Source organism: Siphateles boraxobius, unplaced genomic scaffold (assembly GCF_051911475.1).
Source record: "Siphateles boraxobius isolate OS27281-9 unplaced genomic scaffold, OSU_SipBor_1 126, whole genome shotgun sequence".
NCBI classification, from domain to species: domain Eukaryota; kingdom Metazoa; phylum Chordata; class Actinopteri; order Cypriniformes; family Leuciscidae; genus Siphateles; species Siphateles boraxobius.
The window spans coordinates 18018-44629 of record NW_027508729.1 but is presented as its reverse complement, the minus strand read 5'-3'; the positions used below and the strand labels follow the sequence as shown (position 1 = coordinate 44629).

Genomic DNA, 26612 nt, shown 5'->3' with positions numbered 1-26612 from the left:
GAGTACTTGGTCATGGCGCCAAGTAAACCGACCTTGGCTAAGAGCCACCTTACATCCTGCAAAATGTACCTTAATGTGGCAGGTGATGAGCACAAAGGACAAGAGGGATCCTCTCCTACCCAGAGGTTTAGGTTCTGTGGTGATGGGAGAACATCATATGTTGACCTGATAAGGAAACTGATCCTACTCTCTTCCATTGACCAAAGGTGGCCTTTATACACCACATCCTCTCCTCCTGCTTTCGCACCACGTTGACTACGAGCTTCCTCCTTTGAGCTGGGGCTGCCTTGTGCCATTTGGGAGGAGCTAAACTGAGCCCAAAACCCCCTCTTCCATGCTGTACCTGCCCCACGATATCACCAATTTGAAGGGCAGCCTTTGCCTCTGCTACAGATTTCTTTGCTGACCACTTTCTACCAGTTTTTAACACAGGTGCTGCCTCCCTTACACATTTGACGCGTGACTCTACCAAGGTAATTTCCAGTCTGACCTTGGCGCACTTAAACTCCTTGGTTAAAGCAGAGACTGGCAGCTGCAATATTCCTTTACTATAAAGTCCCACTCTGCTGAGGCAGCGTGGAACTCCCAACCATTTCCTGATATATGAATTTATTAACGCTTCCAGCTTATCCTCTGTTGTCAAAGAAACCTCGTACACAGTCAGTGGCCACAGTAACCTCGGCAGTAGACCAAACTGAAAGCACCAGAGTTTTAGTTTGCCTGGTAGAGCACAGTTGTTTATGCTCTTCAACCCTTCCACTGCTTGTCGTCTACCATCTCCCAAGACTCTTCACTGGCTTCTCAGAAACTGTTGGTATTGCCTCACCATTAATGAAGAATGTTTTATCTACCACCTTGCCTTTAATTATCGAGATGCTCCTTGATTTAGAGGGCTTAAATTGCATTCGTGCCCATTCAATGTTATCGGTTAATTTGCCAAATAACCGATTAGTGCAGGCTACTGTTGTAGTCATGGATGTCATGTCATCCATGTATGCTCTGATTGGTGGTAGTCGCATCCCAGAAGCCAAGCGCTCTCCTCCTGCTACCCATTTTGATGCCCTAATGATTACTTCCATTGGCATGGTAAAAGCCAGTGCAGAAATTATGCATCCTGCCATTATTCCAACCTCTAAGCATTGCCATGCAGTGCTGAATTCTGGAGTTGAGAAACTAAATTGCAAATCTCCAAAATAGGCTTTCACTAAATTTGTTATCGACATCGGTACCCTGAAAAAATCAAATGCTGCCCAAAGAAGCTCATGTGGCACTGAACCATATGCATTAGCCAAATCCAGGATCCTTTTTAGCTGATTGAATTCGTTGCCAGATAACATTGATGTGTTCTAAGCATCCTGAGAACCCTGGAATGCCCGCTTTTTGAACTGGTGTCAATGAAGCCATTCTTTAATAGGTAGGTTGACAGTCTCTGAGCAATAATGCTGAAGAAAATCTTACCTTCGACGTTTAATAGTGAAATAGGACGAAACTGACTGATGCTTGTAGCATCTTTTTCTTTAGGTATAAAGACTCCACCTGCTCGGCGCCATGCTCTAGGTACAAGCTGCTTTTCCCATGCCACTTTTATCAATTTCCACAGAATTCATAGAACTCCTGAAGCGCTCTTGTACACTCTGTACGGAACTCCATTAGGCCCTGGAGATGATGAAGCCCTTGCCTTTCTCACAGCCTCCTTAATAAATACACTGCTTAACAATGGCAATTTGTCTGTCCTCCTCGTCAATTCCCTGCCTTCTTCATCACAGTTACTTTATACATTGCATTCCACATACATTACCGAAATTAGCTAGCTGCTGAACAACATCCCAATTAGCATTAGTCTAAAAAACGAAATATGAACATGTCAACAAAACATGAACAGAACATCTTCCCAAACACATATCAGGCTTATTTAAAAAACCTCGAAAGCATAAACACTCATTCAAAGTAAATAACCATAACCATAAGTTCCCGCCTCCTCAGCACGAGCTGACCGATAAATCGAACACACCAAAAGAGGCAGAACAGCCAATCATTAGCCGGTCACATTCAAAGCCGGTGTCATGTTTGAGAGGAGGCAGACACAGAGCGGCCAGAGACACGGAGGAGCGACTGTAGAAAGGCGTTTGTGCAAAACTGCAGAAAAAGTGCGGGTGTCGAACCCTCTCACCGGGAAAAGTGTTCCACGGGTGCGATGCCCCTGTCACTTAATATGTAATATGATGGCATGTGGTTGGGGAATCTCATGCACAGGGAAAGCTTTCCGAATCACCCGCCCAAGTGGAAAAATTTGGATTAAAATATTCAAAAAACACTTGAACAATCATTCTAATATGATGATTTGATGATCAAGAAACATTTCTAATTACACCAGAGGTTACGATGTCTGAGACTTCACGTGTGGAGGAGCAGCCTGAACTTTATTTATTTATTTTATTTCACCTTTATTTCACCAGTTTAATTGGTTGAGAACAAGTTTTGCAACCGCGACCTGCCCAAGATAAGGCTGAAGGTGCAAGGCGACATGAAATTACACATTGTGTACCAACATTCAAGTATATAATCACACATATAAAAATGTTTAAATTCAATTAAAAGGTACTGAACATTGAGTGCAAAAATTTAAAAGGTAAGTTATTCAAAATGTAAAATGGCAGCACAAGCGGAATAGCAGAAGGATAGATAACCTGAAGCAACATGACTAGCATGGTAAAGTGTTTCAAACATAGCTATTCAGTTGGGTATGTACAAAATGCATTAAAACTTTGTTAAATGTGCTAGGGCATTAGAGGGCAGAAATATCAACATGTACAGCGGTCCATTAGTAGTTTTGAAATGGATGAGGATGAGGCGGCTACCCAGTTACCTGAAAGATTTTAGAGTGTTGAGTTTCAGGCACAGGGCAAGAATGCGTCCTGAACTCATTGGGATGGAGGCGGTCTACCCGAAGTCCCCAACTTACATGTCCCCAACTTAATGTTCATATAATGTCATTATATTGCTGTTCATATATCTGACTTGTTGGGGGGCTAGTGTTGTCAGGGGGAAGGGGGTGTAGTGAAGTATAAGGTTATATGGGAGTGTGACCACTAGAGGGCGTTAGCGGTGTTCTTGTAGCCCCGTGCTTGGTGGCAGATCTAGCTTGTGTGTTCCTGTGTAAACATCTGTTAATAAAGACATATCAAATATACAGTATCTCTCTATCTCCATATTCTGCTGCACTACAGAATATCAAAAGGAGCGAGATGCGAGCTGGAGGAAATAAACATTAAATCACATTGTTTGGGTTCCCGTCTCTCTCTGGCATGAAACAAGCTTGTTCTCCTACAACCTCAATATATATGTACTATATATATTTATAAAATTTAATTTTTGAAATTATATAATGCACAAATAATTGTAATTTAAAGTAGCATTTCTGTTCAAACCCAGTTTCTATAGTTTATACTATCGTTTTTTTTTTTTTTTTGTAAGTTGCCAGCCAGTCATAATGTTTTTGGTGCTTTAACCGTATTCTGGACAAATGTGGGCAAAATAGTTTTGATTTATTTTAAAAAAATACTTCCCTTGATCTCAGCGGTACAAGACTTGGCTACTTTTCCTAAGTTTGCCTCCTGAACACACACAATTTTTTTTTACTCAATTCTACAATGTTAAGTGGGTGAAAAAAAAAACCTCCTTAATCTTGTATTTGGGTCAAAAATGGGCACCAATAGAAATGAATGGGAAAAACTGTAATTTAGAGCATTCTTCTTTTTTTTTTTTTTGTAAAAATAAATTAATAGATCCAATACAATGCATATCTAACATACACACAAATGAAGGGCTGATCCTGTACAACATTCTCATCATGGCAAAAACTCACACTCATACACACACACACACACACAAACAATGCATTCAATGAGCCTATGACAGAGCTGGGCTAATGTCTGACCATGTTTTTTGGTATGATCCAATCAACCCCCTGGCACCTGACACCTTCAGAGTCAGATCAAACTGCTACTGCAAGGTTTGTTGATACTTCCAAACAAAACGTTTATGTAGCATATGCTGCCTAAACCTGCAGTGGCAGTTATTTTCTCAGTTCACTGCAAGCAGCACAATGAGAAGGAGGTTTAGTGCAGCAGAAACCCTGGATATTCTCCTGGAATCCAGTAGGGAGGGAAGGAGACCAGACAAACTGTGGTTTGGAGTCAGCAGAGGATCAAGGATCTGAAACGGACAGTCAGACTGAGTTTGACCCAGATTATGTCGACTCCGAGGTAGAGGATCCTGGTGTAGCAACGTATGCATCCAAAAATGGGGAAATTGTCTGGACTGCTACTGCACCTGACCAGACAACAGGGAGAGCAGCTGCAGAGAATATCATGAAGATGACTCCTGGGCCAACGAGATATGCCTGTTCACGTGTTGAGGACGTAAGGTCAGCTTTTGAGCTTTTTTTTCCTGAGCAAATTCAAAAGACACTGATAGACATGACAAATTTAGAGGGAAAAAGAGTCTTTGGAGAGTCATGGAATGAGGTGGATTGGGTGGACTTACAGGCTTATATTGGCCTTCTATTGCTGGCCGGCGTCTACCGTTCCCACAATGAGGCCACAATGAGCCTGTGGAACGCAGAAACGGGGAGAGCCATTTTTTGTGCTACAATGTCTCTGCGAGCCTTTGAAGTGATGACAAGAGTCATTCGACGACCGAGAAACAAGACCTTACCGATGGAGACTGGCAGCGATTCGAGAAATATGGGACAAATGGGTTGAAATTCTACCGAAAATGTACAACCCTGGCCAAGCAGTTACAGTCGACGAATGTCTGGTGCCGTTTAGAGGACGCTGTAACTTTAAGCAATATATGCCAAGCAAGCCAGCCAGGTATGGCATCAAAATCTGGGCAGCTTGTGATGCTAAGACCAGTTATGCATATAATATGCAAATATATACTGGCAAGCCAGCTGATGGGCAGCGAGAGAAGAACCTGGCAATGCGCGTTGTCCTCGACATGTCCGTGGGTCTCCAAGGGCACACCATCACCTGTGATAATTATTTCACGTCGTATGCCCTTGGCCAGGAGCTCCTGAAGAGAAAACTGGGCATGATGGGAACTGTGAGAAAAAACAAACCTGAGCTCCCATCTGCGCTGGTAAAGACAAGGGGCAGAGAGAAATTCTCTTCAGTATTTGCCTTCACCAATACACACACACTTGTGTCGTACTGTCCCAAATAAAACAGAAATGTGCTCTTGATGAGCACAGTTCACAAGGGAGCCACGGTCAACACAGGTGACGAGAGGAAGCCGGATGTAATCCTGGATTACAACAGGAGGGTGGAGTGGACAGCCTTGACCAGGTATTTTACTATTTATTTTTTGTTGCATTTTTTACAAATTTTCCTATAAAAAATTGCTTGTGGTTTATAATTTGTAACAAATGTATGAATTGCTAAGTGAATAAATGTAAATGTACTTTTGTCAGTATAACGTTTGATTTTTATTCTTTTTCTGTGTGTATTATTCAAGATGGTGGCTGCTTACACTTGTAAGCGAAAATCAAACCGTTGGCCAATGGTTGTATTTTCCAGCATTCTCGATGGGTCAGCTCTCAACGCCTTCGTCCTGTGATCCAAAATAAATCCTGGCTGGAATGCAGGAAAGTCCAGGAGAAGGAGGATCTTTTTGGAAGAGCCTGGTAAGGCTCTGGTGTCCCCACAAATCGAGAGACGGAAGAGCGTTCCCCATGGAGCGGCCTCTCTGAGGATGCTGAATCAGATCAGAGGACAACCCTCCTCAGAAAGCATCCCTAGCACATCCACAGCAACCCCCCCAACAAAAAGAAAAAGGTGCCATGTCTGCACTTCCAACAGAAAAAAACCAGCACTGTATGTGGAAAATGCAGACAATATATCTGCAAAGAACATTCAGTTACAGTTACCTGTTGCCACAAGTGCATGTAAATTTGTAAATAGTGTAAATAACTATTATTGTTTGTTCTTGTCACTTATTTAGTTATTTTATGTATGTTCTTACCTGTTTGGTACTAATTAGTTATTTAAATTTGATGTTTTGTGTTTGAAATAAATGATAAATGATCTACTACTTAGTCTTTTCCTTATAGCATGGTCATATTTATCTAAGCATATTTTGGCATCTTTATATAGTCTCACCTAACACAGATATATATTTTTTTAAATTACAATTTTAACTTGTGATAGTCAAAAACTTAAATTCATTTTATACAGTGGTTCATAGAGTCAAGCTTATATATGCAGCCATTAAGTACTATAGCCATCTAGTGGCTATTGATATTATTGTTTTTTGTTAATTTAATACCAAAATAAGACACCAGGTGACAGCAAAGTCACTTCATCTTTAGGTTTTAGCTCTAAGAACTTATTGGAATGATATTTTAATGTAGTTTAAAAAAAAACTAAAAAAAAACATAAAAATAAGCATAATTTACATAGAAAATATGATACTTTTTGAAGTAAATAAATTCAAAAATACCCCCCAAAAAAATAAAATAATAATACCATAAATGGATAGACAAAACTTTATCGAAGACAGTGATATAACATTTATAATAAATAAAAATTAGGATCACACCTGAGTCCTCTGTGCCCACATTTGTCCACAATTACAGGATTAAGGGCTATAAAGTGAATACGGTTTTAGGGTTAACTTTGCCACCGCTGAAATGAATACCAATACATCACAATAAATCATAATAAATACACTATAAAAATGTATTGTTGGTATAACATTAAAAAGTAAGTTACTGTAACTTTGGTTCCCAAAGGATGATGAAGACAACGAAGATACAAATAATAAGAGGATTTATTCCGAACACGATTACTAGCCAACATACGAAACAGTGTGTATCAAACACAAAAGCATGAGCATGAACACTTGACACAGATGAATTGGGGAAGACAAGGTGGGAACAGCTGAACACGGTGAGTGATGATGATGATGATGATGAGGATGATCGCTGGCAGGTGATGATGCAGATGTGAGCCGGAGAGGATGATGGGACATGTAGTGCAGACGGTGACCGTGCATATGATACGCATGGGTAGGATTAGTCGTGTGGGGTGCGTGTGTATTACACGCAGTAAATGGCGTATCAAATGCACGTAAAAACTCATTTTCGCGTATAAATTACACGATAATACACAATGCGTGCTATAGAGACGCAGTCACAGTCACCTGACAGTTACTGGGTTGCTGGTAAGTTCATTGAAATATATATTTTTTTTTTGTTTATAGAATGAAGGTGATTAGTTTAATAAATAGAAACTCAAAAAATTAGGTTATCTGAACCACATTAATTATGTAAGTTGATTTGACAACACGTATTTAGTGAAAAGAACCGACAACATGACATAATGCAAACTACAAGTCAAGGTGGAGTTTAAAATTGTTTTAATATTTTACAGGATAGGAGTGAGTTTTAGAGGTGTGTGTGTGTGTGTGTGTGTGTGTGTGTGTGTGTGTGTGGTGGGTGTGTGGGTGTGGTGTGGTGTGTGTGTGTGGTGTGGTGTGTGTGTGTGGGTGTGGTGTGTGTGTGTGTGTGTGTGTGTGTGTGTGTGTGGGTGGGTGGGTGTGGTGTGGTGTGTGTGTGTGGGTGTGGTGTGGGTGTGTGTGGTGGGTCGCCTGTAACCTCTGAATCTCTCACACACACGCAATGACAATTTCTCTCTATGTCTCTCCAGTGGATCTTCACACTGCTGATGGTCCTGGTCATCTTTCAGGGTGTGTGTGTGGTGTTTTACTACATACCCGACACACACTCGTGCAGGTGAGCGCTTTTATCTCTATTCAAATTATCTCAATCAATTATCTCATTATGATTAAATAAACGCTATTGAAATGAATTTCAAGCGGGCTCCGTGTTGCTGGTTTTTAAGTAGCCTAAAACTAATAAAGTTTTTTTTCTTTATTCTAGTTGATGACACTAATACAATATGATATTGTGCATGCCGTCATGAAGTTGTTAAATTGTTGTCTGAGGAGTCTAAGAAACACACAAGTGTATTGTTATTTACTTGTCATTAGTTTAGATGGAAACATCATTATAATATTAGTCGGAATATAAATGTTTTAGATTTGTTACGCAGGAGAGTAGAGCTGATCAGCACTGAATCAGAGATAAAGGTGTTTCACTCTATTGTGCTTCAAATAAATCCATCAATTTACTGTGGTGAAAATGTTTGAACCATTTGCTGTCTTTCTGCACAAGTAATTCCACAAGTCTAACAACACAGATTGTTTCAGAGCAGCTGTACAGAACATCATGATGTTAAAATGTATAATACCTTAATATTTTCACGCCCTATTGTCGCATTAAAAAGATTAAAGGGGGACATACTTGTTTATCTAACTTTGTATAAAGACCTGCCAATAATGTAATTACATTTTGCAATAAAAAATCTGATTCTTGTATTAATTTAGAAGTAGTAATATACAGTAATATATCAAATACCTTGTGTTTGTTTTAGTGTTCAGATTGGCATGAAACGGTATCAACATTCCTATTCAGCAATCTTCTGATTTCACTGAAGATTTAAGGTTATAATTGCTTTCACTGGCATTTTCTAGCAGAAATTGTTACCCTAGACTTTCTGTTGTGCGTCCTGCTCTTCAAGAGGAAATGCTCCACCCTTAAAAATGACCCAAATAGAAACAAAAGTGGTCTGATGTCACAGGAAATCCTGTAAAGTTTCCACTGAACTTTTGATTCTCTTATAGTTCTGCAGAAAATAACCGGTAATGAAACATCAAGAACCCTTGATTACCAGCCAAGAGTTCATTAAAGGCAAGAAAGGTTCTTTTCTGAACAAGAACCTTTATTTTTAAGAGTAAGGAGGAACCCATAAGGCAGAACTAGAATGAAGTAGATTGTGTGCAACATGTTTATCAGCAGTTGTGATCATGTTGATCATTTAGAGACATTAGAAATAGTTAATGAGCAACAAAAAAATGACATATGCTCTTTTTCTTTCAGAGATGCGATGACAGAGGCGCTTCAGAAGCTGCGCTGCGCAAAACTCAGACGCAAGTTTTCTGTTATAAAACCGGCCAAAAGGTGTGTGAGAATGAAGATCAACCAGCGATCTTGATATTTCAACGAACTGACAATTGAATTAAATGCCTTTGTTTCCCTCTCAGTATAAAACTCAAGAGGTTCACGCAGGAGCTGTCAGATTTCATGAGCTGCCCGTATAAATCTAACAAAACTGAGCGGGAGCTAAACAGGTGTGTCTCTAACGTCTTCACATTCAAGTTTTACATTTTGCTCAGGTTGCATTTCCTGGGGATCGTACTGATGATCTTGGTGCAATAATCTGCTATGCTATAGGAACAACTTGTACATGTTCAGTTCCACATTCCTTTAGTGTCTTTCTCATAGTGTCTTTATATGTCCATGAGAAGTGAAGTTGTTTAGCAACACCAGTGTAAATATATATGTATGTATGTAAGTCCCCTTGTTATGTGAAACCTCAGCAATTAAATGAAATCGCCTTATGAAACATTTGGTATTTTAGAATAGCAGAGTTTAATCCTGTGTACAGATAGAGTTTTCAGGAACTCCCAAATATGGTTTGTTCTGAAGTCTGTGTGTTTCCATCTACCTGTTTTTATGCAAAGTTTGGAAAACGGTTGGAAATGCCAAGATGCACATCAATTTTACAAATGTGCATACAAATCCATATTCACGCAATTGAGGCGGATAATTTTTTAACTGATTAACTGTTATGGAAATAAGTGCAAAATATCAGTAACAATATGTAAGTTGCTGCAATCTCTTTTTTCCTCCATCATAAATGAGTTGAGTCTCAGAGCATCAGACGAAACACAATAAACGTTGACGCTGCTCCAAAGCCACAAGTCCTTCAAAAAACAAGAAACGCACACAGAGTAGATTCTGCAAAGAGATGTGAGAGACAGCGCTAAATTACTTCATGTTTCAAAGCACATAACAAAACCAATAAAAATGAACGTACAGAGCTCGGACTTGTACAACCTAACTGCTGCAGATTCATTTCTGCGTTGATTGTATTGACCTAGAAACACATTGTAACAAGGTTTAAAGTTCAGGAGAGAAGGAGGTGGAAACAGACGAACGTTCAACGAAACTTTAATGTCAAAACAAACAAACACAAAATGAAAGTAAAGACTATAGGTTGTATAATCGTTGTCGGGATGATTCTGGTTCACGTGGCTACGCCGAAGCGATACAATTCTGTATTATAAAGTTTAAGGCCAGACAAGTAGTTTGTTGAGGGTTGGTTTTGTGGGGAAGGACTACATGCCTGTGCACATATAATTCAAATGTGCATACCTATAGAATGAACTCTTAATACGCATGTGCACGCCATCAGCATTCTCGTGGGTTTGCGTTTTTAAAGTTTGCGTAGAGAGAACTTAAGAGTTTTCTGTTAAAACGGTGTCGTGTTAGCGGCCCCTAAGTTAATAACTAATGATTGTTTCGACGGAAGTGAATCAATTAAAACTAACTTAAGCTGGAAAATAACTTTATTCTAGAGCTGTCATAAAGCCAAAACAATCTCTGTTACTTTGATTTCCTATTATCACTGTAAAGCAGCTTTGGAACAATCTACATTGTTAAAAGCGCTGTATAAATGAAGATGACTATAACACAGGCAGGTAGCACAGATATGACTTATAGGAGGTAAGGTAAGTAGTGCGAGTCCTTTTCCAAATTGGAGACCAGACAATGGAGTAGAGAAATGTGTGTGTATATATAGGGAGGATAATGAGCTGGTTAGAATTCTGGAGACTGTGATCTTTGAATCGGCCTGGTGAAACCGTGCCTGAACCCCCCCTCCGCGTGATGGCCGAGGACCCCGACGTCGCAGTGGCCGACCCCGCCCATGTGGAGCTGGACATTTTGGATGAGAGGCGTGGAATTCTGTGAAGAGATTTGGATCCAAGGTGTCCTCCCTGGGGACCCATGACCTCTCCTCTGGACCATACCCCTCCCAGTAAACGAGGTATTGCAAGCGGCCACCATGACATTAGGAGTCCAGTATCTCCTTCACAACGTATACTGTTCCACAAAAGGCAGAGGGGGTTCGTCATTGGGCCCAGGCACCATGGAGAGAAGAGAAACAGAAGTATGGTATGGTTTCAGGAGTGATACGTGAATAGTTGGATGAATTCTATAGTGAGTAGGAAGATGCAATTCACATGTGACTGGGTTGATTTTCTGTGCCATGGGGAAGGGACCAATGTATTTGGGACTCAGCTTTCAGCTTGGCAGGCGCAGTCTGATGTCGAGGGTGGAGAGGCGCACTTTCTGCCCGGGCTGGTAGGTGGGAGTGGCGGTTCTCTGGGCATCAGAATGGCTCTTCTGGCGACGCCCTGCCCGCTGAGGGGGTCAATGAGCTGCTTCCCAGACCCTCTCGCTCTCCTGGAACCAATGAGTAACAGATGGAACTTCAAAAGGTTCCCCAGACCAGGGAAACAAAGAGTGTTGGAAGCCGAGTACGCACTGGAAGGGTGTAAGACAGGGCCGGCGCCACGGGGGGGCGTGAGGGGGCGACGCCCCCTCAACGGGACTCTCCCGCCCCCTCAGATCACCATGAATGTAAACGGGATTGTACTGATAAAATATGCTATTTAAAAATCACATTTGCCAATTACATTTTCACATTTTCTTGTTTTTGTGAATATTAAGCTGAATTAATAATATTTTAATTAAGGACAGTCTGTTAGACAAAGTCGTATTTTGATTGGTCGTTTGATTTTGCGTGCTCGCTCACCCTAGCATTACGTTAAATTTCTCATACGGGAAAGATCACACGACGGCTACGGACTGTAGAACGGATATTCCATAATTTTAAGGTTGAATAATGCATATCGGGGGCAATCGGGAGAGTCGGCATAGGCGGAGGGTGAACCAACTCCAGGGTAAGGCTAAGATGTGCGCTTCCCCTGCATTTAAATAGATTTCCTAACCATGTAGTTTTAACCAACGTCGCCTAGCAAAAACTTAAGCGTCCCAGTATAAACGCTCCCGTTAACTCACTTGTTATTAGCGCAACTATACGTTTACAAACTGTTAATTTGAGCAAAAAAAAACAAGCACTGTATGCCTGGCAGCCAATATAAATAAACATTGCCTTACCTAATGCAGCAAAATCCTGCGTTTAGACATGGCATCATGCGTTGATGATGCCCTCGTTGTTTAGTTTTGTGGTTATGTCACTCTCAATTAGAGCTTAGCTGCTAGATTCTCTGCCCGAGCCCGAACTTGACCCGAACCGACGATATTTCCCGTCACTATCCTCGGGCCGGGCCGGGCCTTTGATCTAGAGACGTGCACTCAACGCAATAGAGTGCGGCGCGGGACTAGATTTGATGGCCGAGCGCGGGCGCGGGCGGTAATGCACTCACTCTGTGTGTGCGGGTTGCGGGAGAATAAAACGATTCGCGAATCACGGGACTCCCTCAAACTAGAAATATTTATGAATAAAACATATAAAAAGTAATACATTTTTATTCTTCTGTTGCAGAAAAGCAACAAGAGCAACTATATGTGTGCTTTAACAAGCTTTAAAGTTAATGCTTTAGTAACAAATTTATCAGGAGCATTTATGCTGATGTCTGATGTGTATGATGGCGACACGTAGTATTTGTATTTTGGAGGTACAGAAAAAAAGTATATTTGTGGGCAGGAGCGGGATAAAACATTAATGTTGCGGGCGGGGGAAAGTAACTTAGAAAGTAGTTGAGAACGTCAGTAAATTTAGAGGAAATGTTGCTGATTTTTTAAACAAAATAGCTGACGTCTTTGTCTTGCCAAGGCTAATTTCATAGCTAGCAATTTTTATCCCTAAACAGGCTCGGGCTCATAATTACAGTTAATTTGTCGGGCCGGGCCGGGCTCGGACACAACGTGCAAATGAATGAGTATTTAAAGTGATAACAATTTAATAAAAACATTGCAATTTATAAATTATATTGCTTTCATTTATTTAAAAATTGTTTATCGAAAAAAATGCATAAATCCTGCAATTTATAAATTATATTGCTTTCATTTATTTAAAAATTGTTTATCGAAAAAAATGCATAAATCCTGCAATTTATAAATTATATTGCTTTCATTTATTTAAAAATTGTTTATCGAAAAAAATGCATAAATCCTGCAATTTATAAATTATATTGCTTTCATTTATTTAAAAATTGTTTATCGAAAAAAAATGCATAAATCCTGCATAAAATGAATTATCACGCGCATGAATTATCTCTGCGCGTGCGCACGCATGCAGTTTACGTCGTTTTCCACAGACCACAGCTGAGCCAGCCCAGTCGCGCTTATCATTTGGTTATGGAGTGGAGGAAACTGATCCTAGACCAGCAATTATGTGCAGCATTTCTTTATAAAAGCAACTAGTAGAAGCAGTCAGGCTGCTTTTGAGGGAGAAAATTTCACTGGAATTGTATATTGCTAGTCTCAAGTCCGTGGCCAGGGGAAGGCTAAGCCTTTTTAGCAAAAAGTTTTTTTTTCTCTCTCTCATCAAAACGTCTTATCAATCGTCTATAACAGTCTATATCAAGCAGGGACACGTTTGTGTGCATTTTCTTTTGTGATTTCATTGTAACGAATAGTCTCCCGCAACAGCGATAGATTGAAACGCGCGTAAGTGTGAAAACTGCGCGAGCCACAAGACAACACTGTATCCGCTTCCATGATCGCAGCGGCAACTTGATCACTTGATTTAAAAAGCAACACATTTCAGCGCTAGAACAACTCTAATTTGACAAACGAACAAAATGAATCCTCTGCTAGTTAACTGGAGATGTTTTATTAATTTGAATTGGTACATCCGTGCCGCGAAGATGTTTTAAAAAGTGGTGGGGAGAAGATCGACCCTGGCAAAAAGTGGTGACGTGCGTTAATGTGAACGCCCCCTCTCGGTATTTCAGACGCCCCCTCATCAGTGCTCGGCTGGCGCCGGCTCTGGTGTAAGACCAGTAGCTGGATGACGGAGGGAATTTTGTGCGTACTCGGCTCAGATGAGTGAGTGGTTCCAGGAGTTGAGGTGGACATGGCAGAAGGTACGTAAGAAACATCCTATCTCTTGTATCTTGCATTCCAGGCTGACGGGCTGATAACCAGAGAAGAGACTCACAGTCACACCTAGGAGATTGAAAAAGGTCTTCCAGACTCTGAACCAAAACTGCGGACCTCTGTCAGACGCAATGTCTTCGGGTAGACTGAAGTTGCTGAAGACATGGTTAAATAACATCTCGGCTGTCTCCATGACAGTTGGTAGTCCCCTTAGTGGGATCAGGCGACAGGCCTTGGAAAACTGATTCACTACAACCAGAACACAGGTATGTCCATCCGAGGGTGGTAAGTCCGTGATGAAGTCTACTCCTAGGTATGATCATGGACAGTGTGGAACGGGCAGAGATAGCAGCTTACCAGACTGGAGGTGACATGGGGTCTTGGACATGGCACACTCAACTCATACCTGGACGTACCCTCTCACATCCTTTGCCATGTTAGGCCACCAGAAGCTGTCTCATAGCAGCGAGAGGGTTTGACTGGTCCCAGGGTGACCAGTGCCCAGTGAAGAGTGTGCAGGCTGAATCAGAGGGACGTGAAACCTAAGTGTGATCTGGTGGACACCCTGGTGGAGTGGGTTCAGAGGCATGGGTTTGTGAGTTCCTCGTCCAGGGACCACTGGATGGGGGTCACAAATAGATTGGAAGGGAGGATGTATTCTGAATTTTCAGGGAGAGAGCATCTGATTTTATGTTCTTGGTCCCTGGCTGGTAGGTGATGGAGAACTGGAATCGGGTGAAGAGAAGGGCCCACCTCGCCTGTCTGGGGTTTAACCTTTTAGCTTCTCAAAGATATTCCAGATGGTGAAAGGTTGGTGGCCCCCTTGCAACAAATGCCTCCATTCCTCAAGAGCGAGCTTGATGGCCAGTAGTTCTCGACTACCCATATCGTAATTTTGTTCCCCCGGGGTTCCCCCTGGAGAAGAAGGCATGTGGATGGGAGTTGAGGTGGGTGCCCCTGCTCCTGGGATAGAGCCGGTCCTACTCCAGAGGTGAAGGTGTCGACTTCCATGAAGAGTGATTGGGATCAGGATGGACTAGGAGCGGCGCAGATGTAAATGCTTTCTGGAGGGTATTCATGGCTTTGGTGGCTTCCGAAGTCCAGGAGAGAGACTTGGGCCTGCCTTTGAGGAGACTGGTGAGCGGAGAAGTTATGGAACTATACTGATGAATCGTTTGTAAACGTTTGAAAATCCCAGAAATTGCTGAAGTTCCCTTGATGGTAGTGGGAGTTGGCCAGGACCAGACTGCTTGTTGCCTTGGCTTTTGGCTTGCTTAGTTGGGGACATTTAATATTCAATAATATTATTGATCTGCCTTGCTTAAGGTGGACGTTGACTCAATTTTCTTTTAGAAACAAACTCTGTTATATTATTTTCATGTTATCACTGTGAAGCTGCTTTGATACAATCTGTATTGTAAAAAGCGCTATATAAATAAAGGTGACTTGACTTGACTTGACTTTTACCTTCCTCTCATCCATCTGGATCCCTTCTTGGCTGATATTATAACCAAGGAATTGGATGGATGGCTGGTGGAAAGTACATTTCTCTGCCTTGAGGTATAGCTGGGGTTGGCGGAGCTTGAGGGGGACCTCCGATAGGTTGTAAGGATGTACCCAGAACACCTCATTCATTCAAGACTTTCTTCCACTCGTCCCCCTCACGATTCCTTACAAGATTGTATGTGCTCCGGAGGTCCAATTTTGTGAAGATGTTGACTCCGCAAAGTTGTTCCAAAGCTGCAGGGACGAGAAGAAGGGGGAAACTGAACTTAATGGTTTTTGGTTGAGTGCCCGGTAATCCGTGTCCTTCTTGGTCATGAAAAAGAAGCTTGAAGCAGCAGGGGAGGTAGATGGACGGATGTAACCTTGCTTTAGAGCCTCCTCAATATAGTCCTCCATAGCCTTCTGTTTGGGTATGGACAGAGGATATACTTTGCCTCAGGGCACTGGCTCACCTGGAAGGATGTCAATGGCACAGACTCATGGTCGATGTGGTGGAATTTACGAGGCTCATTTCGGGCAAAACACGTCACAGACAAGGAGAGGATCGGGTTGTGTGAAACGAGCCAAGGACGCCCTAGGATAATCCGAGCAGTGGAATTCTCCAGAACCAGCAGGCAAATGTCCTCTATATGTAAAGTTGGCCAACTTGGAGCTGAAGGGGGTCCCACACAGTCTTGTACTCAGGTGAGCGGTTTGCCAGGTACCGATTTCACTTGGTAAGGGATGGTAATGGGGCTTTTTTTTTAGCTGTAGCTGATGGCAGAGGTCTCCTGAGAAGAGATCCAGTTGCCAGCTGACCCAGAGTTGAGGAGGGTGGTAACTGGAATAGAGGATCCGGCAGCAGTTAGTGTCACAATGGTAGTAAGTGGCGTGAAACTAACATTAGATGAAGAGAGAAAACTCACCAGAGGACAGGACATGCCTGAATAACATGCCCACTAGAACCACAATACAGCTATGGTCTCTGGGTCAGCTGATGCAGCCGCTCGGCCAGAGTTAAACGGATACTATCAACTTGCATGGGCTCCGGGGCTGGTTCTGGAGTGCTAGGATACACTGGCTGGAGATGAAATAGGAGGACTGCTAGCATGTTCGGTCTTCCATACAACCCCTCACACGATTTGCAACACGGATGGATAGTTGAATCAAGAGATGCAGCCGCAGTGCAGGATCTAGACCCTGACGAGAGGTAGTGATAAAGTCCTCTGGTGAGTTCTCAACCACTTTCAGTAGCGAGAGTGTGAATTTCAAAGCATAATCTTGAGTAGAACTTTCAGGATTCAGGACTGTCGGATTCAAGATGTTTTGGTCTGGTCTTCTGTAACAGATACCAAACTCAGAAAGGTAAGGTATGTACCGCGGGTTATGAGTCCTTTTCCACAGTGGAGACCAGACAATGAAGAAGAGGAATGATTGTATATATATAAGGAGGATAATGAGTGTAGAGATGAGGAAAACAGCTGGTTAGGGCTACGCTTACACTTGGCCGGCTATTTTCATAAACAGACATTTCACCCTCTCCTTTGTCAAAAATAACATTGTGCACACCTGTCAGTTTTCAGAAAAGTGTTAGTTTACACATATATATGCCGCCAAACCTGTAGGTGGCAGTGTAATGAGAAGCTCAAGCCCACGTTAGCCAATCAGAATCCAAAATTTTTCACGCCACTCCTCCAGGACAACCACTTAATTTTCTAAGTTCTCTCACCAGACAGCAATTCGCCCAGTTCAGACCCAAAACCGGCGATGCTGATGGCGACGTGAACTGGCTCTTCGTGTTGGAGGGAGGAGAAGTTGTTGCAAAATTGCTGACCTCCGAGCACTTATTCGTCTCTGCTCCTCGACATAATAGAGCAGCTTTATTTGCAAATGTAAACAGACGAAAAGGGTTTGCACTAACATAAATGCGACTGCTACTCTGAATGCATCCATGATCACCATATCCAAATGAAAATGTAAACATAGGTCGCACTTTTGACGCAGGTGTAAGTTCTGTCGCATACTGTGATGTCGGTTGCCTAAAACTCAGTTTTTCTCAGTTTACATGCAAATGTGCAAACAAAGTTTTCCAAAATCTCCACTCTGGCCTGAGTTTTTAGAAAGAATAGTTTTCAGAGGCGAATTCTCCGTTTGCGTGTAAAAAAAACGGCACAAACAAAGGGAAATGTCTCAGTTTTTCAAAATAACCATGTGCGGGTAAACGGGGCCTAGAATTCTGGAGACTGCTCTTTGAATGGACGTGGTGGTGGAGCATTCAGGCAGTAAAACACCATTTGCAAATCTTATGCACTTTTTTTTGCAAAAATTCTAAACACATTCTCACGCACTAAAACACATTTTGCACTGAGATGCTTTCATGTTTCAAAATGCTAAACACAGGCAGGCAAAAGTTATGCACAACTAAATCACAGTTGTCATCGTTTAACGACTCAAAATTGTTCACAGTGGTTTCTAATGATGTAATCAAACCAACAACATAAAATATAAGCCAGCTCAGAGTGCACAGGTGACACAGGTCCACTGAATGTTGATACCAACCATATTAGAGGCAGAGGAGGAACAGGATGAGGACTAGGACGAGAAAGAGCAAGTTGTAGAGAGTGTTGTCAATGCCGGATCCGGCTCACCAGAGGGTTTACCCTCTTTCTAATCTTTCTAAAAAACATGTCATTATTGTTCAGATACACAGTTTTTAAAGAGACAAGCTGATAAATTGTTCAAACAATAAATCTTTGAAAACTGAAGTAGGTCATTAACAAAGATGACGCTGATAAAGCTGCTCATTTAATATGAATCCTCATTTACTCTTCTCTCTCTCTCTCTCTCTCTCTCTCTCTCTCTCTCTCTCTCTCTCTCTCTCTCTCTCTCTCTCTCTCTCTCTCTCTCTGTGTGTGTTTATGACAGAATTCTGCTGCAAGTTTGTTGTAACGCCACAGGATCCCTCATCCTCACCAAAAGCAACACAGCCATCAATCAATCCATCCAATATGAAACAAGCAAAACAAAAACATACACAATTAATGCAGCACTCCACAGTATGCTGCCTGAGGTGTGTGTGTGTGTGTCCACTTATATAGTGAAATATTATGACGACTAACTATTGAGGAAATTTCTATTTGAATTTCTCTGTGTGTGTGTGTGTGTGTGTGTGTGTGTGTGTGTGTTATGTCAGTGTATTTGTGTTCACACACAGTGTATTGAGGGTGTGAATGTGACTGTGTGTATTGTGTGTGTGTGTGTGTGTGTGTGTGTGTGTGTGTGTGTGTGTGTGTGTGTGTGTGTGTGTGTGTGTGTGTGTGTGTGTGTGTGTGTGAGTAGCTATGCGTGACAAAATGTTCCCACAAAGTTGGAAATATCTGAAATTCTTGTCCTCGTGGGGATGTTTTTTGGTCCCCATGAGGAAAACAGTTTATAAATGATTTTTTTAATTTTTCGTAAAATGTACATGAAAATGTTTTCTGTGATAATAAGAATTAGGTAGGGTTAGTGTAAGGGGAAATAATATATAGTATGTGCAAGAAAAGTCCCCATATAACATGAAAACGTGTGTGTGCATGTGTGTGTAGGACTTCCCCTGGTCCGGTCGGCGTCTGGGCCGGTGTGCTGTGGTCGGCAGCGGTGGGATTTTGAAAAACAGCAGCTGTGGACGTGAGATTGACAACGCAGACTTTGTCATACGGTAAACACATCCCATCATTCCTTGCTCCCACACTGACCACAACACATCCATCAGTATTCATCCATCCTTCTTGTTAATATGATGTTTTCTCTCTCTTTCAGGTTTAATTTGGCAACAGTTAATGACAGTGATGTTGGGCTGAAGACAGATCTGATAACCATCAACCCCAGTCTGCTTCAGTCAGTGTTCTCACACACACACACACACACACACACACACACACACACACACACACACACACACACACACACACACACACACACACACACACACACACACATACGCACACACACATCTTTAATGAATGAAATTTGCATGCCAAACCACTCCTCCATACATACAGGTGTATAAGATGGCGGCCCACATCTACTCATTAAGGATTTTGCTGCGGAGCCAAGATGTGGTCCCGGCCATTCAGCGGGGTGCTTCAGGATTGTTCAGGATGGGGCAGAGCAGAATCTGCCCAGGGAAAAACCCAGGTTTACTGACAGGGAAACCCTACAATGGAGAATACACATATGGGATTACCAATTTTCGTAGGCCCCGGGGCCAGCTGTGTGGCAACGCATCCGATATAAGAAAACGTCGCCGCGTTGTCCGTCCGGAAGCAATGGTTGAAACTGGTGCAGGGCAAGAAGAACTGCAAACAACTCTAGGCATTTGTTATGCCACTGCAGTTGAGGTCATACAGCAACGTGCTCGTTGCATACACCAGTCGTCGAGATAGTTTAAAATGCGAATGCCCACTTCCCTTAGCGGGGCAAGAGCAGCCTCCATGCCTTTGGTAAAGACATTCTTAAATCTTCCTGTTACGACTCCGTGTCGAGTGTGATTGAACGCGCTTCAGAGTTCAGACGATTCAGTGCGTGAGGAACTGAACAGAACTGATTGGCGAACCGATTTAGACAGATCTGCAACTCGACAGCACACAATACTGCAGAGGAGGGGGAGGTCCGTGGGGGTTGACCCAGTGGTAGCGCTCCCACTGTAACCCTCAGGTCTCCCAAAGCGTTATCAGACCAGAGGCTCTGCTATGAGAAGCGGCGGCGGGCTGGGTAACAGCAGAGTGGACATCGTTCCTTCACAAAGAAGGTAAGTCTCGACCGCAGTGTCGACATGGTCATATTCTTGCAATGAGGAAATGAATCACGAATGCTGTCTCAGCATCGGCCCAGGCATGTGAGACTATTATTGTGGCCGTCAGATGAAGACAGGAAACGACTGCAACCAGAAAAACAAGGATGGAAAGGGATCTTTAAAAAGACACTTGCCGTCCGATTTGCTCTTTTAGGGTAAACTGCTCTTTTTGTCTGAAGTGGGGAGACTCACTCATCCGTGCACTGCAAACATGCTGGCGAAACACCGCTGAATGCACCCTCTTCACCAGTCAAGAGAGAGATCCCCACACTGCAACTATTTTTCGAGATGACTGAAAATACAGATCGCTGCTGCAACCAATCGTCTACAAAGCAAATTTCTGAATGAGTGGATGCGAGCAGCCATCTCGTATAACTGTATGTACAGGGGTAAATTCAGAGGTGATTGGGGCTCCCAAGTGAGACCCCATTTGTCAGTCAACATAACGTAGTAATGACAGATGGGGAACTGAGTCGCTTTTTCCCTGGCATACACATATATGATAATCTAGTGTTCTGTCAGTAGCATTTATTAAAACTGTGTTTCTGTAGATACAAAAACCTGGAGAAGAATCCGGATCCGTTGGTGGAGCGGGTCAGTGTGTACGGAAACGCCTCCCTCATTATTCCTGCCTTTGCCTACACGATCTGCACATCACCGTCAATCACAACACTCAAAGTCCTCCAGCCAATCAGGCCTCACCAGCCGGTGGTGTTCTTCAGCCCCTCTTACCTGCGGACACTGGACAGGTTCTGGAAGGGGCGTGGCCTGCAGGAGGTGCGCCTCTCCTCTGGGTTTATTTTAATCAGCACTGCACTGGAAATGTGTGAGCATGTTCACGTTTACGGATTCTGGCCGTTCGACAGCGACCTGCAGGAGCAGCCGATTCCATACCATTATTACGACCAGATGCGGCCGCACCCCAACATGCACAAGATGCCAGAGGAGTTTGTGCGACTACTGCAGCTCCACAGCCAGGGGGCGCTGACACTGCACCTGCTGCCCTGCTCCTCACCAGGGGCGGATCCAGAAAATCATTATAGGGTGGCATGAGGACTGTGAGGAATGGCAACACCAAAACAAACAAGCATTCAATTATCAATACTACTTAGCCTATATCTACAATACATCAATACCGGCTCTGAATGCTCGACAAGTCATGAGGATGAGTTCGTGGACTCACTAATAAATTGTACATTATTATAAATTCCATTTGAGGTGTAACATAAATCTTACATAATAAAATGTTGCTAATACGTAGGCTGTAACTGTAATTTATTTATTTGCCAAACAACTCATTTTCTTTAAATTTGTGGCAGTTGGGTAAACGGATCCACAACAGCTTTGGCGCCTATGCTCTGTTGTTATTTATAATCATCATTCCCGCGTTCGTAGTGGTTTGCTGGGATGTGGTTGGGGAATTTCATGCGCAGGAAAGCTTTCTGAATAGCTCACCCAAGCGGAAAAATGTGCTGTTGCTGCCAGATCTTGATCAACGAAAACCCCATTGTATTTGATACAAAACTAACTAGACATGAAGTGAAAAAAGTCATAAATGAAACTATTTTCATAGTATTTCATTTTCTCCGTAGGCAAAATATTATATATTTAAAACTTAAAAAACAATAAAAACAGACTGTAGCCAAAGTAGTAGCCAAGGTTTTCAAAGACATTAAATGTAAAATTTTTGGATTAAAATATTCAAAAACCACTAGAACAATCATTCTAATATGATGAATTGATGCTCAAGAAACATTTATTGTTTTACACGCTTTTGCACTTAAAATTGTAAATTCTGTCATCCATTATTCTCATTATCATGTTGTTCTAAACCTGTAAAAAATATTTTTTGTGTGTGTTTACAGGAGAAAGGAAGTCTTTGGACTGACACGAGAGCGAGTTTATGAAGCTGAATGAAAAATCACTTAAATGCTGCGCTTGTGTGATAATAAACTCTCCACCACAAGGTGGCGGCATCTGCAAACATTAGATTATATTTGTGCTCAACATTACTCATAAGACTTTGAAAAAGCATAGCCTACTAATATTACTGTAGTATTTAGTTTAATGTTGCATATATGAACATGTTTATAGACAGAAAACCCAGATAATCTACTTAATTTTCCAAATTTGCTGCAATACACTGCTGTAGAAAATGTATCCCACAATGCAATGGACTCAACTTGACCTTCCATTTGTAGTTACATTTTTAGACCAAATTGAATTAAAACTACAATTAAAATAAAACAATTTTATTCTAGCTTCATGCTTTCTGTTTTTATCAAGTTTCATAAATAAGCAACATTTTATGTACATTGTATGCAAGTGTTTTGGTAGAGGGAAACAAGATATATTTCTAGTTTCAAAATTTTATATTTTTCATGCATTCCTCTTTAAATGCAAGAAGTATAAGCTGTTTTGCGCAGTGAACCATATTTGGTTTTCGGTCATTGAAAATGGGTAAAATTCAACAATTTGGACATGGAGACGCATTGAGATAACAATATCTCTGGAAACGAACAATATTGGGCCTTAAAAATATGGATACAAAAAGAAAAGTTGGTTGAAAACCAAAATATATAAGGATATTGAGATATCTTTTACACTTTTTGAGTTACAGGCATGCAAACTTGGGGCATAAAACACAAGAAGTGCAAAGAAGGACAAAGTACCCATTTTTGAAGTGTCACGGTTGGCATATAATGCAACAAAGATTGACAAAGTCAACAGATTTTACTAATAAAAATAACAATAGGTCTATTTGAGAAGAATACAGTCAGTGGTTTGAAGAAGATCATTTGGACCGCAGTATAAGAGTGTGTTGTTTGGATGTGTTTGCTCTGGATCCGCAGACTCACACCGAGCTCGAGGAAAGTTTTCCTAGAATGAGTGTTGGTCACATGATGAAGCGCCTATAGGAAGTGTGAGATTCCCTATACTGGCGGGAAGCTGGACCCCAGTCTGGAAGTGATTATTTTAGGAATGATTTACTTTAATGCAGTGAGGTTTGTCTATTAACTAGCCATGATTATTACACTGCTCTCCGGAATACTTGACTGTGATTGGTCAATTGTGACATTTTTTGTGTAATGTTGTACATTTGTGCTAATTTCATTCAAATTTTGTATCTTTTTCTCCTACAACAGGTTTACATACATCTAAAGTCAAAAACGTATTTTCTTACGTCTGTAAAAAAGACTCTGTAAACCCCTCTTTCCGAGAGCATGCTCTGATCTGATTGGTCAGATGACCCAGTCTGTTGTGATTGGTCTACTCTGCTCTGATTGGTCAGATGACCCAGTCTGTTGTGATTGGTCTACTCTGCTCTGATTGGTCAGATGACCCAGTCTGTTGTGGTTGGTCTACTGTGCTCTGATTGGTCAGATGACCCAGTCTGTTGTGGTTGGTCTACTGTGCTCTGATTGGTCAGATGACCCAGTCTGTTGTGGTTGGTCTACTGTGCTCTGATTGGTCAGATGACCCAGTCTGTTGTGGTTGGTCTACTGTGCTCTGATTGGTCAGATGACCCAGTCTGTTGTGATTGGTCTACTCTGCTCTGATTGGTCAAATAACCCAGTCTGTTGTGATTGGTCTACTCTCCTCTGATTGGTCAGATGACCCAGTCTGTTGTGGTTGGTCTACTGTGCTCTGATTGGTCAGATGGCCCAGTCTGTTGTGATTGGTCTTCTCTGCTCTGATTGGTCAAATAACCCAGTCTGTTGTGATTGGTCTACTGTGCTCTGATTGGTCAGATGGCCCAGTCTGTTGTGATTGGTCTACTCTGCTCTGATTGGTCAGATGACCCAGTCTGTTGTGATTGGTCTACTGTGCTCTGATTGGTCAAATAACCCAGTCTGTTGTGATTGGTCTACTCTGCTCTGATTGGTCAAATAACCCAGTCTGTTGTGGTTGGTCTACTCTGCTCTGATTGGTCAGATGACCCAGTCTGTTGTGGTTGGTCTACTGTGCTCTGATTGGTCAGATGGCCCAGTCTGTTGTGATTGGTCTACTCTGCTCTGATTGGTCAAATAACCCAGTCTGTTGTGATTGGTCTACTCTGCTCTAATTGGTCAGATGGCCCAGTGTGTTGTGATTGGTCTACTCTCCTCTGATTCGTCAGATGGCCAAGTCTGTTGTGATTGGTCTACTCTGCTCTAATTGGTCAGATGGCCCAGTGTGTTGTGATTGGTCTACTCTGCTCTGATTGGTCAGACGGTCCAGTCTGTTGTGATTGGTCTACTCTCCTCTGATTGGTCAGATGACCCAGTCTGTTGTGATTGGTCTACTCTGCTCTGATTGGTCAGACGGCCCAGTCTGTTGTGATTGGTCTACTCTGCTCTGATTGGTCAGATGGCCCACTCTGTTTTGATTGGTCTACTCTGCTCTGATTGGTCAGATGACCCAGTCTGTTGTGATTGGTCTACTCTGCTTTGATTGGTCAGATGACCCAGTCTGTTGTGATTGGTCTACTGTGCTCTGATTGGTCAAATAACCCAGTCTGTTGTGATTGGTCTACTCTGCTCTAATTGGTCAGATGGCCCAGTGTGTTGTGATTGGTCTACTCTCCTCTGATTGGTCAGATGGCCAAGTCTGTTGTGATTGGTCTACTCTGCTCTGATTGAACACAAACCAAACTCTTCCAGTGTCAGCTGCAACTAGTGTTTGAGGGTGGGGCAAAGGAGACGCTGTTCACCAGCAGTCAATGAAGAATCGACTGGCATTATGGCCATTTGTTACAAACTTAAGAAGGTTCGAGCAGGAAGTGAGGCTGAAATTACCGACAACCACTTCTTTCTTTTAGGAGACAAAAACTCCATTTATCTTCATTCTGATCTTTGAAACTTTTCAGACCTTTTACATTCACAAACAGATTTATTACACACTACACGAAAGGAAAGAACTGAAAAAGCATAATAGGGGGACTTTTGGGTAACTTTTGACCAGCAGTATAATCATTGTTTCCCAAAAGCAAATTTCCATTGGTTCCTACGCCTCTGTATGTACATGCCAACACCTCCATGACCCAGATGTGGGCCGTTCTGTGGCTGTTGCCCCAGGGCAGGTTCAGCAGGGGCAGTTAGAGTGCAAAGCTCTCGTGCCCCGCTGAGGAACCCTCTGACCTGACCATCAACCTGACCTGTTAAATCAACCAACGCCTAAAGACCCCAAACCACAGCTGCACTTCATCTTCACTATCTGATGCATGAAATATTACTCAAGAAGAAAACAAATATCTTGATGTCTCGTTCTACTTCAAAACAAGTATTCTTTATTTTCCCCAACATGTTGTTGTGGTGGTTTGTTGTAAGGCGAAGAATACAAAGCATTTAGTTTTAGAAATAGATAGATTGAAGGATGGACGGATTTCATTAAAATGTATGAATGTTACAATTTGGTGAAATTACATTCCTTTTCAGTTGACATCATCAAGCCCTCTTATTTTTTATTCACAGATTAATTGATTTCATTCCACCATGATTGGAGTTGTAATTTTAAACAGGTCTGTCATGTCTTTGGGTTTAGACCTTTTGTTGTATACTTGGTGAACCTGGAAATAGTGTAATTTCTGTATTTGTTCTATACTGTGATATTTTCTAAATAGTTACCTGAAGGTTTATGTGTGTTGCATCGAGAAATGTTCATTTCTCTACAATTGATTTCATGAATTATTTGCCCAAAACAATGTATCTATCAGCAATATCAGGACTTTTAGGAGTGTTTTAGGAGAGTCCCAGACCTCTCGAGATCATTCAAATGCAAACATGAACGTGTCAAACATTTAGTGATTTCTATGTGCATTCGTTTGCATGATGAGGCTTCATTGCAGACGTGTTTAATGCTGGCTGCTCAAAACTATATTTTAAAGACTTCCTGTCTACATTATGCAATGTTCAAACAGTAGTTTGTGCTTTTATACACTGAGAGAATGAACGAGATTAGGGAGGTCACAGCAGTAATACATCATGTTTTCTGCTCTGGGTTATTTCTGTAATGCAGTACTTTTGCTCTTCCCCATGTCAAGTAAAAAAAAAAAATATATATATATATATATATATATATATATACTTTTATTCATCAAGGATGCATTAAATGGATCAATAAGTGACAGTAATTAATACATGCTGCTCTTTGGACTGTCTATTCATCAAAGAATCCTGAAAAATTGCATTTATCACCCAAATCTGAAGAAGCACA

The 26612-nt window shown here is 41.9% G+C and overlaps 1 protein-coding gene across 3 annotated transcripts; it reads left to right on the top strand.

The window, feature by feature from the left end:
• The first annotated feature begins 7583 nt into the window (after positions 1-7583).
• Positions 7584-22678, top strand: LOC143733512 (alpha-2,8-sialyltransferase 8E-like). Of its 3 annotated transcripts, XM_077225137.1 has the most exons (8): positions 7647-7795; positions 9002-9082; positions 9166-9252; positions 18506-18650; positions 19168-19280; positions 19382-19459; positions 20969-21475; positions 22283-22678. In XM_077225137.1, the coding sequence occupies exons 1-7, from the start codon at positions 7698-7700 to the stop codon at positions 21468-21470; spliced, it is 1104 nt and encodes a 367-aa protein (XP_077081252.1). In that variant the 5' UTR covers positions 7647-7697; the 3' UTR covers positions 21471-21475; positions 22283-22678. The 3 variants fall into 3 exon arrangements, with proteins under 3 accessions (XP_077081251.1, XP_077081252.1, XP_077081253.1); XM_077225136.1 differs by having other exon boundaries at positions 7584-7795; positions 20969-22678; XM_077225138.1 differs by lacking the exon at positions 7647-7795 and having other exon boundaries at positions 8999-9082; positions 9171-9252; positions 20969-22678.
• The last annotated feature ends 3934 nt before the right edge of the window (positions 22679-26612 follow it).